Source organism: Halictus rubicundus, chromosome 15, assembly GCF_050948215.1.
Source record: "Halictus rubicundus isolate RS-2024b chromosome 15, iyHalRubi1_principal, whole genome shotgun sequence".
Taxonomy (NCBI): Eukaryota; Metazoa; Arthropoda; class Insecta; order Hymenoptera; family Halictidae; genus Halictus; species Halictus rubicundus.
Window position 1 is genome coordinate 2,384,213 of NC_135163.1, and position 12,551 is coordinate 2,396,763.

Genomic DNA, 12,551 nt, shown 5'->3' on the forward strand with positions numbered 1-12,551 from the left:
TTTTCCTCTCCAGTAACTAAAAAATTAAGTATTGCTTTCTATTTGGAGTTTTGTTAGTCATTTCCATTAAAAAGTTGAATAATAAAATAATGAAGGGAATGCCTAACATCTCCCGAAATTCGAATTGCGTTTGGATATGGTCAGATATGGTACACTTATGAAGGTGTATGAATGAATGTACGGACAAAAATATATTTATTTTCTTACTTATTTATTATACATTTTCATTATACATTGTTATGTATATATATATATATATATATACACCATATTATATACAGTTACTTCATATACATACTAATATGCATGTTAATGCATTTCTAATTTCTCTATCTGATGTAGGAAAACTAACATTAATAGGAAATTTTTCATTTTTCAAATCATGGAGAAATGTATACATAAAACATAAAGTTATTTATGTTTAAGAATTAACGAAAATTGCATTTCCATGATTTGAAAACGTGGTATCTATATTAATATTGTATTGATAAAGATAATTATAGATATACAGGATTCTACATGTAAAAATAAGTCGAAGGAAAGGAATAACATTATTTCGTTTGACACCTCGTTTTCGACAATACCGAGTTTAAAGATCCCTCGGTTTCGCGCGCTTCAGTAGCGTATATGCAGAAAGTAGAATTGGTTGGTCATGATCAGACGCGTCAGAGGATTCCTATCTAATAGCAGGCGCATTCGCTGCATTTGTTTAATCGTATTCTCCGTGATCAGGGAGAACGGATGAGGTTTATGAAGGGTAATCTGATTCTGATTCTTGCGAGTGAACCCATTCCGTGAACGCTGCTATATAATAATACACTGAACAGCTGAAACGATCAATCAAAAATATTTATTGTTGCATGATTTAATTTCTCACGGTTGTCCTAATGTATGAAGACGTACCTTATCCGATACAAAAATCTAGACGTCCAGCCGGCGTCCAAAGTGTTCCGATCCGTTCGTACCGCTTGCACGATGCTCGCGGCTATTTCCTTCTCGCTTTCTTCCAGCGTGCTTGAAAGATCAATGAAAATCTATAATTTCGGATACCCAAACTTTATAAACTTTTGGGATCCCGAGGTTCGGGAAACCGACATTCCAGGTACCCGCACGCCCCTAACAAAAATCTATTTCACGTGGCTAAAGCTATTACTTGTGCAAACTTAACAATTCATTTTTTGTAGGTCAAAGGGTTAATCCATGAAAAAAATTATTTTCAATTTGTCGACTGGGATATACGAAACAATTGTCTCGGGATTATGTTACCTGCTTCTCGCGACTGGCGAGAATGCCAGAAACACCAGGTGGCTGCTGCGGTTGCTCAGCTCATGACACAAATGTCTCATGAGACCTGCAGGAAATAATTGACACTGAAATGATATTGTCACTCTACAAATTCCTTTATGAACAGCATCGTTATTACAGTCTTCTTCCGATATAAGGGTACAAGTACAACGGAGCTGCGACACTAGCGAAGAGAGCGACGCTTTTGATGATCGTGCGCTTAGCAGTCGAAGACGAAGGCTCGGGACCGGCTTTCGCCGTATTTCGAATCGGGGTACCTATTCGGCTTGACTTTGTTCTGGAGTGGGTCAAGAGAGAATACGGTGTCGAGCGAATAATTTCAAAAGAAGAAGAGGGCACAGCGATTTTCTTATTTCGGAACAAACACCGTCGCCTCATATCGAAACAAGCCTGCACTACATTACTTTTTTATGGTACTTTGCAATTACAGAATGCTTACTAGTTATCGCCGCCCTTGAACCAAGATACGCATCGTGACATGACGCAACCGGTGTAACACCAACAATGTGTCCTCGCTCGCGGTACAAAATTAATGGCAGAAACGCCAACACCGTCTGGAACAGAACACGACTGAACTTCATAAAAATCAGATTCGCATCTCGCACACCTGAACCCCTTTCTTTATGACCATTAAGGCTCTGGACAGGGTCTAAGACAAACGATCGTTACCCAAAAATGGCTCATCAAGGTTTTACTGGTTATATCGAAGATGTCCTGGTCCACGCTGCCCACGCAAGTGACTAGGATGTCGACCCCTCCAATCTCATCCTTGACCTTCTGGGCGGTTCTTAGTATTTCGCATCTGTTCAAAAGATCGCACTCGTAAGCGGTTTTCACTGTTTTCGTTCTCGGCGAACCGCTTTTTCCGTGGCTTGGCTTAACTTCTTCGACCATGGGATTGCGTGTTTTCAAGCCGGTAGCTATCCTTTCGATTGCCTCTACATCCTGGTCGACGCAGATGACGGAACATCCACATTTGGCGAACTCTTCTGCGAGAGATTCGCCGAGGGGCGAAGCGGCGCCGGCTATCTGAAGAGAGAGAGAGAGACTTTTCACTTGTCGCGACGCACAGTGACACAGAGAACTAGAATCGCAAAAAGCTGAACAAAATTCGTGTCTCTGTTAATTGTACATCGTTAACCCCTTCGTTGGCGTGGAAGAGATACATCGGTGTCGCAGCGTCGCTCACGAGATGGACGAGATGTGTCGTCCATGCCAATGAAGGGGTTAATTGCAACCAGGAGGGTCGTAGAATTTTGATATGGCTTATTTTCCAGAATGAGAAACTGTCTTTATAAAACTATTCTTACAAGGGGTGTTCTGGTTTTAACACTACAACGACCGGAGCAGTCGAAATGACTGCTTCCTAATTTTTTCTTTTACAATTACTGAAATTGTAAAAATGTTTTCATCGAAAATTTTTTAATGAACCTCTTCATTGAAGCGCATATTACGATAAAAGTTGTATGAAGTCTGAATGGGCACAGTCTTGTCACTGTTACAAAGCAATATACGTCAGTCGCATTTATCGCTCGGTCGTTCTAGTGTTAATCTACTTCATGACATGGCAATTTTGGAATTAGTTTCATCTATTTTATTGGAACGGCCCATTGTGTGCGTCGGTCGAAATTGATCTAAGCTGTGCTTCGACGTCTCGGTTCATCGATCCTTGACGCGAAGCGTTACAAAACGTTTACCAAGACTACGTCGCCGGTTAAGTCCCTGGGCGGTTTGGGCATCAATGACTTCACCAGGTTGAGAATAGCCAAAAAACCGGATATAAGCGCCCCGATTAGAAATTCGACAACGAGAAGCAACCAGACTGTCGACGAAGGGAATCCGAACCTCCAGTTTGTTATCGGGATCGTGTCGTTTACGGCGAACATCCTCTTACTGAAATAAAAACAGTTCACATAGGCATGGAAGAGAACAAATTAAATTTTACATATAGAGTGCGAAATTGCGTATATTCAAATTGGTATATACGCAATTACATTATAATTCTACAGAATAATAAGAACATTTTATTCTTCATTTGCAGATGAAATACTCATACTTATTAATTTTCAAATCTTCATTTACTAAATGTTGGTGTCCTAAATAGTTCGTGGCTGTTATTAAGGGTCGCGAAACCGAATGAACGTTACGCAAAGGAATAATCCAAGCGAGAGTGAAACCGCCAGTCCCTCGAATTCATCGAGAAAATGAAATATTTTGTAATCTTCTGGCGTTATTTGAAATGCAATTACGACGGCCGATTCATGGCAATCCACTTCCTCACTTTAGTTAAGTCCACAGAGACACCCAACGTAATTCAATGCGAGGCAAAAGGCACGTGTAACTACTACCGCGTTTCACAAGTCATTGTAGTTTACGCAACCTAATTCAACAGAAATATACTTGTACACTCGTGCGCAATGAAAAGTAAGTCCTGTGATTGTTTAACAGAAACGCAAAACGCGACTGATAGGTTCAGTGGATCCAAAAAGTATTTAAACATAAAATTATCTTGTTGTAATTTCGTAGAAAACAATCGTGGACTCTTGGACTCATTTTAAAGCTTCAAGATTCTACATTGTTCATTTTCCTTTAATATATGATATAGCAGATTACGCGACATGTTTACACTACTCGGCGACACTGCTTGCGGAGTATGCTCACCAGCACAGCTCCGTCCGGCTTAGATCAAGACTTTACTGTAATAGTTTTTCGGTTTCCATCATTTTATAAGATGTTGATATTTCTAAAGTTGCTGCTTCAAAATAAAATTTCAGTTCAGTTAGGTATATTTACACTTCCGTTTGTTCACCCCTGTAGTATGGCTGAACGAGAGGAAAAAACCCAATACGTTATCACTAAGATATGTTTCTTAAAATGTAAATTCTGTATTGGCTAATTGCAAGCTATTACGAGCTGTTATTAACGATCGTATTTCACAGGATTTTGCCGGCGGTCCAGACAGCATTTGATTTAATATGAATGGTTAATGGTGATCGGCGTTAACGAAACAAGTTTGACCACTATTTCTCCAATTCGGGAATAATGAAGTACTTCTTAAAAATACATATGCATGCGAAGAGATGAGCAGGTTGAATGGTATTTTTTATCGTATATTGATAATCATATGAGCGAGTTATTTAGTCGTTGTAATTATCTACTAACAATCCTAGCGACTCCCTGATTTCGCATCAGGCTCGTTCGCGACGTACCATAGTCCACACAGAGATCTTTCCAACCCAGTGGCTCCCCAAGTTTCGCATCAGGGTCGCTCGCGAAATATCATAGTCCAAATAGAGATTTTTCCAGCCTGGTGGCCCATTTTCGCATTGGATTGGTCCACAAAAACTTTATCATGCTGCTCTCTAATTCCGCGTTAGGTTCGTCTGCGTTTGATTCCATTCCTAGAAGCTCCCCGACTAGGGCATCAGGTTCGCCCTCGCCGTCTATAATCCTAACAGATTCGTCCGCCTCTCTAACTAACAAATTGAAACCATATTCCAAGGGTAATAACTAGGCTGCGGATGATTATGCAATTTTCAATTTTTGTAGGCAAACTTTAAGAAAGTGGATTCAAATAAAATGGTATTCTCAGTGGTAGCAGCCTTTGTAGATCCGAAATAAATAGAAATCGTACTAAATTCTATTGAATTTTATATTCCAGTATTTTTCAAAAATTTTCTGATGCCAGAAAATTTCAAGAAAGTTCAAATAAGATGGTATTCTCAGTGGTAGTTGCCTCTGTAGATCCGAAATAAATAGAAATCGTACTAAATTCTATTGAATTTTATATTCTAACATTTTTGAAAAATTTCCTGATGCCATGAATGCATAAAGATCCGCAGTCTAATTAATAGCCCATGCGCTGGTCTCTCACGCTCGCTCGCGACCTTGGCTCGTCGACAGGGGGATATTCAGCAACACGTTCACTTTACTTTATTATTTCGAATTAGCAAATGGGACCCGCCGAACAGGTATTTCCATTTTATTTAACAATTACTGAAAAAAAGGAACAGATTTTTTTCACCAATTACTTTAAACTTACGTTCCCTAATGTCCCGCGCAACAGTCTGCGATGCAACGCAAACGTAACAACGTAACATTGCGCCCCTCGTGTCAATGACCGAGTTGGCAGCGCGAGGTCCAGCCAGTGAGGTTACTGTGCGGTTAGATCTTCAGGAACTTGTCGCCCTTCCTTTAGAAGTCCTCAAGGCAAACGTGTACGTCCCCTTGGCCTTGGGTATGCGCTCACAGCGAACGATAATTATATTGCACCAGGCAACAGTAATTTGGTTTTTAAAACGTTTTTATCGACGTATTCCAAAGTTGCCATTTGCACTAATCGCTGTGTAAAGATTGGACTAGTATGTACAATTTTTTTGTTCAAACTAGAAACAAGACGCGCAACTCTATGTTGACACTGAAAACATTGAGTAGGCGAAGCGCATAACTGGTTCTGTTGGTTTAGGAAAAACTTGAAAAACGATATAATCAATTTTTCGGAAATGCGGGGTTTGCGTTTCGAAGTCGGTTTTGGTATTAACTTCTAATTTCCTCTGCAGACGATAATAAAGCCGGAATAAAGATTTACGATTTTAAGAATTTCAAGAACTGAAATACAGTGACGGGTAAAATAAATATTTAAATAGACAACTGTAAACCTCATCTTTGCGTTTCCTATGGTAGTTTGTATATTCGGCCATGTGTGGGAAGACTTGTGAAGACTTTTTTGTATAACTAGATGTTACCGCGAGACATATGTTTAACGATATGATCTATAGTCGGTATGAATCAACACAAATGTACTCCGACAAAAGATTTATCATCGCCAGCTACGAATACAAACATGGTCATTCATCCGAAAGTTGCGCAAGGTCTTTCCGGGTTATCCGAGTCATTTATTCAATAGAAATTTTCGATCAACCTCTTGTTCCCCGATGATGTCACTCGTTTCAAAATTTTTTTTTGAGAACCACCGCAATGTCAAGTTGAATCGTAAAGTGAATAATGAAGCATCTGGACAGACGTTTGCACATTGCTATGCATTTGTATGGAACCAAGTTAAAAATTATGTCCATCAGCGTGTATAGCGGAGACCGGGGCAAGTACATACGTTTTTCAATTTTTCATTTCTGCAATTTCTGCTTGAATCAATTACGTGAAAAAAACAGTATGCGAAAGTAGTCCTTGAACCTTCCTTTTTACATATTGTAAATTAAAGGTTCAGAATAATACAAAGCCATAAAAAAAAATAAAAAATTCTCAATAAATTACTTATAGTTTTGTTCACTGTTAAGTTTGATATCCAAAAAATACCATTGTTGTATACTTTTGAACTTACTTGGTATCGAGGGGCTCGTAATCGGATCTTACTGATTTTTTTATAGGTGGAGACGTCAAGGAGATACGAAGGTCAATTTTGTTTTTTTTTTTAATGGAACGGCATGGTTTTTTAATTTACATTCTGATATTGTGTTTCAAGACTCTTAATGTTGTTTAACGTTACTCAGCGTTGCTTAACGTTAATTACCGCAACTTACTTTAAAGTTGATGAGATTTCATGAATTATGCATATTAGATTGCTGTTCTTGCATATGAAATGTAAAGTTCAAATGCCCAAATGTTATATAAGCATAGGTTTGCATAAACGTTTTACGGAAAAGTTAGAGCAGAAATATAAAAATTTATGTCCTTAGCTAAGGCCTTTGTGTGCCCATTTCAAAGGACATTAGCGTATTCTTCGATACTAAAGACGAAACAGGATCGTGTAGCACATGTTGATTATACCTACAATGGTGCTTACTTTGATCAATAAGTATTATGTAGGAAAAAACTTGAAATTACGTTTGTTTAACGTTACTGTCAAAAAATTGAATATTTCATACAGAACAGAAATAAAAAATAATGTTTAAAGAATAATAATTTATAGCGCACGAAATAGGGTAGAAACGAACGTAACACTCGTAAGCTGTATCAAAAAGTCAGTACAGTCAGTATGCTCTTCCTGTCTTACTATTTCTAATCAACCTACGTGCCTGTAAAAGACTTCACGTAAACAAGACAGAAAAAAGCACGTAAACAACACAGAAAAAAAAGCGATCATTGCATATGAATTGACATCAGGAAATGTACGTAGGCGAGATAGTCCTTGCGTCCGGATGACAATACGTAATTAATTGTCACGAAACTGCACCCAGAAAGACGTCGGTGTAAACGCCACCGAGAGCATGTATTTCATTGTTGCAGCTGCATCAGGACTTGTGTACAACCGTTTCTGCTTAATTATCGTAATCTGATCATTAAACAGTTATTACGGGTAACAGATATCATCGGCAACAGATGCTTACCTTGAACTTGCGGTGCTGCGCCGCGGGAAGAGACGAAGCCGAGTATAAAGATGCAGGAGTACGTTAAGTGTCGGCGAGATGAATCACCGATTATGGAATCACTATAATTTTCACGGTGACCGAGAAGACGTCGAAGAATAACGGAAATGCGTAACGAGGGGTTCACGGCTTCGATTCGACCGTCGCGTTCGCCAAGTTACAACGTACACCGAGAGATCATTGACCGTTTACGTCAATTCCAGAAAAACCATCCGACAGTGTCCAACGAAATATTGTATATGCCTATAGAGCTCACGGAAATCGCGTCGAGGCACCCGATGGTCAACTCGCCCACCTTTGAAAGGTGATCGCGGTTCTCAGGCAGCACTGCAACGCTGGGTGCAACCGCGAAATACGCAAATGATCAGGAACGAGTGCACGAGGAAGTTCCCGCGTGTCGTCCGCGTGGTGTCCGCCTGGCAGCACGCTCGAATAGCTCCAACTTGACTGAATATCGTTCCGTTCTAACATGTTGGGATAAACCGAGTCTACGCAAGGTCGTCGCCTTTTTCAACCTCTTCCCTTCTTCCCCTCTTCTAGATTCGTTGCTTTGTTTGCTTTAGAATCTTCTGTTTCTAGTTGGACAACAGACGAGCTCTCGCCGGCCTCCTCGGACCGGGTGGATTCCGAAATACCTACAAAGGATTCTTCTGCGTTGCTTAGGCAGATAGTTTAGAAAAATACAACAGTCCAACGGTAACGATCACCTGCAACCGCCCCTGAACCAGTTCGGTTCGATACTCACGGTCAAGGCCGCGGGAACGGACGAAGAATTGTAACATATGCTCTCTCGTAAAGCAGAACATCTCGTTTTAGTCACAGAAACACAACTATGTTATTACTAGGGGCGCGCGGGTACCCGAAATTTCGGGTTTGTGTCAGTCAAGAATTGTGTACTCAGTCAAGAATGTGTAATCACATGAGCACTAACATTTTTCATAACCTTCCAATTTAATTTTGCATTTTAACTTTTCGGGTATCCGAACATTGCGAACTTTCGGGATCCCGATCCGACCCGACTACAGTTTCGGGTAGCCGAACTTTATAAATGATCGGAATCCAAACAAACTTCGATAGGTCAACTAACGAGAGGTTCGTGGGAGGTCCTGCGAATTCTTGTAATTATAAATGTTTGACCGACTCGTTGAATATTATTCGACGTTCATTGTCATCCGTGTCTTTTTCAGCAGGATCCTACGGTCATCGAGTGGACCCGTTATTTCAATCATCAATCCGAATGTTGTCCTTTGTCCCGAGGTTTTCGTTGCTTTTACGTTCCGCATTCGATAGAAAATCGAGTATGAGCCTCATGGCGCTGTCCGGAAGAATTCTGCGGATCAAAAGGAGAGAGAGCTGTGATCAGCGACGAACAATTTCGTGTCTCTCATTAAACGTTTCAACCTGTTGATTGCGTTCAGAATGAGCAAACATCGTGGTATCGTGTACTCGGTGTAATTTCTTCTTATTGCTTTGATCACCTCTTGCGCAACGTATTCTGCGGACAGGACTCCGAAGATGTAGGGGAACCTTTGTTGGGAAACGTGAGCAAAAATTAATTTTCGACTGAATATGTAAAAGAGAGAAATGAACTTGAAAGTAGATATCGAAGATTCGCAATCTGATGTTCGTTTCACACCTGTATCTCGGATCTCTAGCTAAACCGGTATTCACGTAAAACGGATAAATGGTCGTAAATCGTATATGAGCGGTTTCATGATCCAGCCGCAACTCTTCGTGAAGCGCTTCCATTAATCCTGTTAAGAAAGTCGACGATTTAATCCTTGCCGTTACAAAATCTGATCGAAGTTCAAAGATTTGGTAGGAAGGTGATACCTCTGACTGCAAATTTCGAGGAACAGTAGGTCACTTTCTCGGATACGCCGTACATGCCGCACATGCTACACAGACAGACTATATGTCCCTTCCGATTTCTTATCATGTTTGGGAGGAGAGCTTCGATCGTCTGATAAAATAAATCGTCACATAGAAAGTAAAATCTGCTTAATTAACGCTAGATCTACGGAGCACTGTGACTATTTTACATCGCATTACAAAAATAAAAAGAATGTGCTCATTATAATATATGTTTATAAAAATATTAGTTTTGCGTAAAAATCTGCAGTCTACTTATTGTAAAGAAAGTGCCAAGCTGAGCAGTTTTGCCTCAGAATTCTTTCAGTGTTAATATTTCGCGGATCCGCATACCCAGAACTGCGAAAAGACGTTAACATCGAATGTTTTCTCGACCAGATTTTGATCCTGATGCAAAAACCGGCTGTGATACAGCACCGCAGCGTTATTAATTAGGATCGAGACGTCCGGTACCCCTTGCGTCCTCATCAATTTTACGGTTTCTTGGACCTCTAGCCTCTTCGACACGTCAACGGCAAAACCGTACGCCTAGATCGTACGAAATTGAAATGAGAGCATGTTTCATCTTTCTCTTCAACATCTTTCGTCTCACTTCTCCTCCATTTTCGGACACGGCTCTTATTGTTGACCGGTTCGCCTCGACGTTTGTGTCCCAGCAAACCACTATACATCCTAAGGAGCCTAATTTAATGGCTAATTCGCGACCAATTCCGTGTCCAGCTCCAGTAATCTAATCAAAAGACATTACGGAATTTATAATTGCGATTGCAAAACCAAAATGACTTGGTTCGCGTGGCCTCTTTTGAGAAAGGCTAGAGTCGACACTTTTGTACATCGGTATCTCAATACAGTGTTTACTCTATATATGTCCCAAATGCCTAGCCGATAAAAGTCCCAGAACTATCCCCACTGAGAACTAACCCGGACCTTAATTAGAGGATCGTAAAATCAAAGAATGCTGCACTGATTTTACGTGTTTAATATTGTTGTAATTTACCAGCACGGTTTCTCCTAACAAGTTCTTCGAACCAAAGGGTACAATCCCCTTAATAGTTGCGGTTATTATAGTTACACCGATATTCACCGATAGAATAATTAGCTTGTACAGTAATCGCAAATGGCCAAGTCTAAATACACGGACTATACTTGACATTGCAATTTTTTCAGTTTATTATCGTAATTAATGGCTACCGTTTCCATCTTTTGCATAGACAACAGATATGTAAAGTCGCAAACAGCTTTAAATTATGCACATATTCTTAAACTTTTCGACAGATACCATACATTCTTTTTTTCTGCTAACTCATTGCAAACTTCGTGTAATCACTTTCAGTATAGTTTATGAAACATTTTGTCATGACTGTAGAATAGGCCTGTAGAGGATACCACTGACAAAAAAAACGCATTGACAATAGTATTTACCTCATGAGTGATGCAGAAATCTATTGATACGAGAGTCGCCCTAATGCGCCCTTATATTTATAGTTACGTACAGCCCTGAAGTGAGAGACGCGCGGCCGGGGCAAAGGGGCGTAGCCTACGAAAAAGCCTCGGATCGAGCCAATTAAATCTCGTGCCTGGTATACATCTATGTGACGTCACATAAACCTTACGGTAGGGTTTATTCCTAACACCACTGCATGTAACAGCTGATTCTTCCAAATGTTTAGCGGCACTGAAGTTCTCAAATTCACACAGTAAATGTAAATGAATTATTAATACTGAATATATCGGTATACATAAATTTTTTAACTTACTTCCGTAATATTGTGTTATCCATTTTATTGTTTGAAAAATAGATTGCAGATGATTGTTGACACCACGTACGGAAAAGAACTTCGGAATTAATTTATTTTTTCTCTGTGATTCTAGGCTGTTAAAATGGATGTTAATAGAAGAGACAGTTTACGTAAAAATAAGAAACGAAAAGTTAATACAATTACGGAAGAACCAAAACAAGATTGGAGCAATACAGATAAACGAACACTATTAGAAGCTCTTAAAAAGTACGGAGATGAAAATATCCCTGCTATATCAGAAATGTTACCCCATATATCTCCAGAAAATATTAAATCAAAAATATCTGAATATTCATATTTAGCAAGTATCTCACCAGAAAATGAATTAATCAAATGGTTGAATTACGGTATATATAAACCTGGAGATAGTTTAATACCAGAAGCATTGTTATTTATAAGCTTATTTGAAGATCATCCATCGCCAGTGGACGCAGATGGTTATGATTTCAGGTATCCATTTTTTCATATTATATCTCTTTGATAGGCTGATATGTTAATAATATTAATAATACTACATATTTTTCCGTAGAGCAATCTATAACTTTCTTTATCGTTTATGTCTTGAAGAATCACCATCTGACCTATCAGAAAATGATTTAAATCTACTGTTTTCCTGCTTATCAAATATAGAAGAAAAAGTATGGCCAAAACAAAAAAAAGATATATTGGCATATGCTGGAAGAGTTTATAACAAAATCCATATTAAGAAAGTATATCCAGGAAAGAGCATACATTCCTTATAGTATTAAGTTATAATTTACATAATTATATATATATACATTACGTTTAATACCTTCTGTGTTAAAATAAAAGTGTGTTACTGTTTAATCTTCAAATTGAAAATAGTTATAAAACATTATTAGAAATCAAACTTTCAACGATGAAGTAATTGTAGAACATAGTAAAGTTTGTTGAATCGGTTGAATATAAAATTAAGTTGGTTGCAAGTAAAGTTTTGTAAAGCACGAAGTTTTCTTCTAAAAATATGTTATATGTACTGATAATCGCTTGTAAACAGTTTAGTTAAAAAATAAAAATGATTATTTTGTTTTTGTTCTTCTTCTTTGGAATATAAGTGGACTTCGTTATTCATTTAAGATAAATTAAAACTTATATATTTTAGGGATTTTTCTTATTTGTATTATAAATTTACAGATACACGAATGTTATTACATTATATATGCGGTGATTG

At 38.7% G+C, this 12,551-nt stretch overlaps 3 protein-coding genes across 8 annotated transcripts; 1 reads left to right on the forward strand and 2 right to left on the reverse strand.

Moving 5' to 3' along the window:
• Positions 1 to 172: 172 nt before the first annotated feature.
• LOC143361283 (estradiol 17-beta-dehydrogenase 11) lies at positions 173 to 8,259 on the reverse strand. 3 transcript variants are annotated; one of them, XM_076800555.1, is made up of 7 exons: positions 7,650 to 8,259; positions 3,003 to 3,198; positions 1,975 to 2,334; positions 1,745 to 1,859; positions 1,267 to 1,351; positions 904 to 1,014; positions 173 to 827 (listed from the first exon to the last, which is right to left on the reverse strand). In XM_076800555.1, the coding sequence occupies exons 2-7, from the start codon at positions 3,189 to 3,191 to the stop codon at positions 749 to 751; spliced, it is 939 nt and encodes a 312-aa protein (XP_076656670.1). In that variant the 5' UTR covers positions 3,192 to 3,198; positions 7,650 to 8,259; the 3' UTR covers positions 173 to 748. The 3 variants fall into 3 exon arrangements, with proteins under 3 accessions (XP_076656670.1, XP_076656671.1, XP_076656669.1); XM_076800556.1 differs by lacking the exon at positions 7,650 to 8,259 and adding an exon at positions 4,515 to 4,557; XM_076800554.1 differs by lacking the exon at positions 7,650 to 8,259 and adding an exon at positions 3,453 to 3,712.
• A 625-nt stretch (positions 8,260 to 8,884) lies between these two features.
• On the reverse strand, positions 8,885 to 10,746 carry Firl (firelighter). The gene is made up of 7 exons (XM_076800438.1): positions 10,558 to 10,746; positions 10,153 to 10,290; positions 9,894 to 10,088; positions 9,522 to 9,651; positions 9,325 to 9,442; positions 9,090 to 9,215; positions 8,885 to 9,018 (listed from the first exon to the last, which is right to left on the reverse strand). The coding sequence occupies exons 1-7, from the start codon at positions 10,711 to 10,713 to the stop codon at positions 8,910 to 8,912; spliced, it is 972 nt and encodes a 323-aa protein (XP_076656553.1). The 5' UTR covers positions 10,714 to 10,746; the 3' UTR covers positions 8,885 to 8,909.
• A 226-nt stretch (positions 10,747 to 10,972) lies between these two features.
• LOC143361209 (uncharacterized) lies at positions 10,973 to 12,409 on the forward strand. Of its 4 annotated transcripts, none has more exons than XM_076800433.1 (3): positions 10,973 to 11,049; positions 11,433 to 11,809; positions 11,889 to 12,409. In XM_076800433.1, the coding sequence occupies exons 1-3, from the start codon at positions 10,993 to 10,995 to the stop codon at positions 12,100 to 12,102; spliced, it is 648 nt and encodes a 215-aa protein (XP_076656548.1). In that variant the 5' UTR covers positions 10,973 to 10,992; the 3' UTR covers positions 12,103 to 12,409. The 4 variants fall into 4 exon arrangements, with proteins under 4 accessions (XP_076656548.1, XP_076656551.1, XP_076656549.1 ...); XM_076800436.1 differs by lacking the exon at positions 10,973 to 11,049 and adding an exon at positions 11,101 to 11,174; XM_076800434.1 differs by lacking the exon at positions 10,973 to 11,049 and adding an exon at positions 11,179 to 11,263.
• Positions 12,410 to 12,551: the final 142 nt, after the last annotated feature.

What these genes read in the sequence shown, in the direction of transcription:
- LOC143361283 (XM_076800554.1), bottom strand. Translation starts at nt 3,502, where the DNA reads ATGAATTCGAGGGACTGGCGGTTTCACTCTCGCTTGGATTATTCCTTT. An exon ending in CGCTTGGATTATTCCTTTGC is followed by an intron (nt 3,199 to 3,452) that starts GTAACGTTCATT and finishes TTTTTATTTCAG; the next exon opens with TAAGAGGATGTTCGCCGTAA. An exon ending in TTCAAGGGCGGCGATAACTA is followed by an intron (nt 1,352 to 1,744) that starts GTAAGCATTCTG and finishes TATTTCCTGCAG; the next exon opens with GTCTCATGAGACATTTGTGT.
- Firl (XM_076800438.1), bottom strand. Translation starts at nt 10,713, where the DNA reads ATGTCAAGTATAGTCCGTGTATTTAGACTTGGCCATTTGCGATTACTG. An exon ending in TGTCCGAAAATGGAGGAGAA is followed by an intron (nt 10,089 to 10,152) that starts GTGAGACGAAAG and finishes CGTACGATCTAG; the next exon opens with GCGTACGGTTTTGCCGTTGA. An exon ending in CTCGAAATTTGCAGTCAGAG is followed by an intron (nt 9,443 to 9,521) that starts GTATCACCTTCC and finishes CTTTCTTAACAG; the next exon opens with GATTAATGGAAGCGCTTCAC.
- LOC143361209 (XM_076800433.1), top strand. Translation starts at nt 10,993, where the DNA reads ATGCAGAAATCTATTGATACGAGAGTCGCCCTAATGCGCCCTTATATT. An exon ending in GCCCTTATATTTATAGTTAC is followed by an intron (nt 11,050 to 11,432) that starts GTACAGCCCTGA and finishes CTGTGATTCTAG; the next exon opens with GCTGTTAAAATGGATGTTAA. An exon ending in GCAGATGGTTATGATTTCAG is followed by an intron (nt 11,810 to 11,888) that starts GTATCCATTTTT and finishes ATTTTTCCGTAG; the next exon opens with AGCAATCTATAACTTTCTTT.